Source organism: Drosophila rhopaloa, unplaced genomic scaffold (assembly GCF_018152115.1).
Source record: "Drosophila rhopaloa isolate 14029-0021.01 unplaced genomic scaffold, ASM1815211v1 contig_2, whole genome shotgun sequence".
Lineage (NCBI taxonomy): Eukaryota > Metazoa > Arthropoda > Insecta > Diptera > Drosophilidae > Drosophila > Drosophila rhopaloa.
In genome coordinates, this window is record NW_025335083.1 from 25,849,823 (window position 1) to 25,853,927 (window position 4,105).

At 46.5% G+C, this 4,105-nt stretch overlaps 1 protein-coding gene and 1 non-coding gene across 2 annotated transcripts; both read right to left on the reverse strand.

Moving 5' to 3' along the window:
* Window positions 1-492: 492 nt before the first annotated feature.
* On the reverse strand, window positions 493-657 carry LOC123037845. The gene has a single exon (XR_006417652.1). It is a non-coding gene; the product is annotated as a U1 spliceosomal RNA (small nuclear RNA).
* A 408-nt stretch (window positions 658-1,065) lies between these two features.
* Window positions 1,066-3,890, reverse strand: LOC108037638 (larval serum protein 1 beta chain). The gene is made up of 2 exons (XM_017114261.2): window positions 3,681-3,890; window positions 1,066-3,339 (listed from the first exon to the last, which is right to left on the reverse strand). The coding sequence occupies exons 1-2, from the start codon at window positions 3,888-3,890 to the stop codon at window positions 1,174-1,176; spliced, it is 2,376 nt and encodes a 791-aa protein (XP_016969750.1). The 3' UTR covers window positions 1,066-1,173.
* Between the last annotated feature and the right edge of the window lie 215 nt (window positions 3,891-4,105).

Sequence of the window (4,105 nt, forward strand, 5' to 3'; positions counted from 1 at the left end):
TTAACGTTGGTCCAATTTTTAACCCATTTTCATGTCATTTATTTCCAAGTTTCCGATGTGTTCTTAAAAAGTGGCCCACATATGGACTTCCGGAGGGCATTACTTGACCAAATTTTATCCGATTTAAAAGTGGCATATCTCCTTAGACTCGTAATTTGATCCTCAAAAAATCTGCATTCAAAATTTTTAATTAAACGTTGGTCCAATTTTGACCCATTTTCATGTCATTTATTTTCAAGTTTCCGATGTGTTGTTAAAAGGTGACCCATAACAAATTGTATCCGGAAGTGGCATACCTTTTAAGACTCGTAATGTTTTATTAAACAATCAATTTTTTGCAATTTCAGCAATACGGTTTTAGCTTGATACAAAAATTCGACAACCATATATTATTTTAAATTGGCGGCAACCGGAATCTTTTGGTTGTTAACACAACTCTGCGTAACTTCCGCCAAATACAGAACAAAAACTATTTAAAAATACATTTCTTAGGTCGGGACGGCGCGAACGCCATTCCCGGCTACCAAAAATTTCACGCACGAGTTATTCACATTAGGAATAATCGCAGAGGTCAACTCAGCCGAGGTGCAATGGCCAAGCCTCACTCCGGAGGAACCGCCTTCGTGATCACGGTTGACCTCTACGCCAGGTAAGTATGCTTTCTCCTTCTCTGGGCTTGTCTATTCATGCGGGAACGGCTAGAACCAGTTGGGAATTGTATTTATATGGGTGCGGGAAAACACACCCCGAAAGTATGTTATTCGGGCGCTCATTGAGATAATTATATTTATAAATAGTTATAATGATATTATTTTGCGTTGGCTATACTTTTCGTTCGTTTATGAGAGTATTAACTTCTGTATTTCTATTAGCTGCACCAGTTCGTTTTTTATTCTAAAATGACTTCTATTAGTCTAACTTGTTTTTGACTTCTTAAACTGAGTATTTAAAAACCCATATAAAAAGAGCAATATATCAGAATTCCAGAAGTAAATGTATAAAAGCTACTATTCTAAGAACAGAAAACACACAATGCCACATTTGCTTGGTTTTTCGAAAGTTTATTAGACTTTTTGCGCAGCTTATATACTAGACATCAAACATAAATACATCCGCTCAATGGGTGGTTCGTTCCATGGTCATATTTCGCATTTCATAATCGGAATCGCACGCTTAGAACTTGAAGTACTTGGTGTAGTAATCGTTGAAGAAGGTGTAGTCGAAGTGGCCGTAGTTGGAGTAGCTCTTGTACTGGTAGTACTTCTCCATGGTGTCGGTGTGGAAGATGGTCACATCCTTGAAGTACATGTTGGGCACGAAGAACTCGTACTCGTCGATCTCGCGGTCGAAGGGATAGCCGAATGGCATGCTGTCCACGAAACGGGCTCCGGATCCAATGCCGCAGGAGTAGGTGTAGTCGAAGGTGGAGAACTGCTCGTGGGCGGGGGCAACATAGGGAACCACCATGAAGAACATCTGCATGGGCATGCCCTTCTTCCAGCCCATGGGCAGAACAAGGCGGTCGGGGAATCCGCAGTGGGGCTCGCTGATGTCCAGAGGGAACTGGTACTTGCCTTCGAAAGCCATCATCATGTAGTAGTACAACTCGGTGTAGGTGGTGCGATCCTTGGCAGTCCAGTAGAACTCGCTGGATTTGCGGGTGATCATGTTGCTGCCGGCCTTCAGTTCGTAGTAGAACTCATCGATCTCCATGAAGTTCATGCGGTTCTCGGTCAGCGAAATGGTCTTGCCGAACTCATCGAACTTGGGTCCCAGGAAGGCGCGAATGACAACCTTCTCGACCTTGTCGGATTCGATGGTGTAGGTATAGGTGAAGGGCTTGTGGTTCAGACGCATTTGGCGGGCGAACAGAGACTTATCCCACACAAACTTGCCGTCGTGGAAGATCATCTTGTCGTTCAGCATGTTGGTGACATCGAAGTCAACCAAATCGAAGTAGGTGGTCAAGTCGCTGACCTCCACATGCTTCATGGTGACGCCGGGCATCAAAAGCTGCTCCTTGGTGTACTTGGGCAGGTAGTGCATGAACTGGAAGTAAACTTGGGCGATCGACTTGTAGAACATGTAGTACATGGGATCGCGCATCATGGTCTCGAAGTTCAGCATCACATTGGGGTAGACATCCATCTGGTGGTAGTCGGTGTCGGCGAAGTACATATGGGCGAGCATGTACCAGAACTGGTAGAACATCTTGTCCATGGCGTCGATGTTGCCCTGCATCATGTTGCCGATGTACTCAATGGACTCGGGTTTGCGCAGATCGATCATGTGGCCATCGGCAGTCTTGTAGTATCCCATCTCGATGATGTTGTGGACGCGCTTCACGAATCCGGTGATCTTGTCCAGCATGTCGAAGTTTCCATAGGTCTCCATCTCGTAGTAGTTCTTGCGGTAGCTGTAGCCAATGCCGTTGTAGTAGATCATCTGGGGATCGTAGCCCATCTCGATCTGGTGGTACCAGGAGAACTCGGGGATCTCGCCGAATCCGTGGGACAGGCGCTCCATGTAGTACCTGCTGAGCAGCTGGTGCACATTGTACAGCCACCACTCACCGCGGCGGTCGTTCTTCAGATCGAAGGTGGTTCCGTCCAGGAAGAAGGAGTAGTCCATGTTCAGGTAGTACCAGTAGGCGTTCCATCCAAGATCCTCGGTGAAGTAGGTCAGTTTGGACTCCTCGTTGTAGATGTTCAGGTCGCGGGTGTAATCCACTGGCATGTAGAACTTCTTCACGTCCTTCATCATCGAGAGCCACTTGTTCTCCTGGTTGAATTCGTAGGTGTTCTCGCGCAGGATGTATTTCTCCTCGCTGTACCAGTGCTCGCCCAGACCCATCAGTTTCCACCACTGCCAGGTCTTGAAGTCCTTCATGTACATGTAGTCAGTCGACTGGTACATGTTTCCGTATCCATAACCGTGGGCGTGCGTCTTGTAGTACACATCCATGTATTCCTTCTCGTACATGCTCATCTTCATCCACATCTCGTAGTCGAACTTCTCGGCCTCATAGACGAACTTGCTGTTGAAGAAGAACTGAGGGAAGATCTCGTAGATGGAGGGCAGCATCAGTCCGTGGAAGTCCTCGCGGTGGATGACGGCCAGAGTCAGAGCGTAGACGAACATGCCCTCGTTGACGTGCATGCGGGCCCAGGCCACGTTGGTCATGAAGGTCTCCCAGTCTTTGGCGTAGTAGAAGAAGTTGAACAGACCGCGGGCCTGCTTGGCATGGGACATCGCCAGGGCGCCGAAGAACTCGCCCTTGGGCAACAAGGCGTGAGCCTTGTAGGCCTCGAAGAACTTCTTCATGTACAGGTCGAAGTGCTGCCATGTGAGGAAAGTAAAACATATTATTCAGTACCAAAATATTTAAAGCCTTAAGGATAGAAAACCAATTACAAGGAAACAGTGGCATATTCTTATTGAAAACAGAGCTGTGATTCAAATCCATAACTTTACAAATCTCTTCTCTAATTAAATGAAGAATTTTTTTAGCTTGTTTTCTTCTTCCCTCTTGTTTTAAGTCGCCAGTGAAAATTCACTATTGAGAATAATAATCATTAAAAAGACTTCAACAATTGGACTTTGCTGTAAATTTGCACCCAACCCCTTAATGCCAAGCAACTCAATTGAAACCAATAATTTGTATACTGTCTTCCACTCACTGTGTAGTAGGACTCCTCAAAGTAGAATTTATCGCCCTTCTTGATGTATTCCTCGAACATCAGGGGATCTTCCATGCGGTAGACGATCTCGAAGAGGAACTTCTGCTTCTCCAAGAAGGCCTTGTCGGCGATCTTAACCTCGTGGGTCTTGTGGAAATTGGCCGCAGCGACCAGGCCCAAACAGGCCAGCAATAGGATGGCGATCTTCATGTTGACGGACTCCTGCAACTCTACACTCGACTCTCAACTGCTCCGGATCAGATGCACCCAGTGGATCCAATGCCTAAAGACTGTTGCCTTACTGCCGCCGATGGGGCAGCTTTTATACCCAAAGTCCCGCCTACGAGTATGGGATACAGCTTGGAATCTAAGGCGAGATATCGCGGTGCAGCTCGGCCACAGGTCAAGGGTCATCGGGTGTATCT

Excerpts from the sequence above, each read along its gene's own strand:
- LOC108037638 (XM_017114261.2), bottom strand. The coding sequence starts at position 3,890 with ATGAAGATCGCCATCCTATTGCTGGCCTGTTTGGGCCTGGTCGCTGCG. Across the intron at positions 3,340-3,680 it reads TTGAGGAGTCCTACTACACA|CACTTCGACCTGTACATGAA; the intron begins GTGAGTGGAAGA and ends CTCACATGGCAG.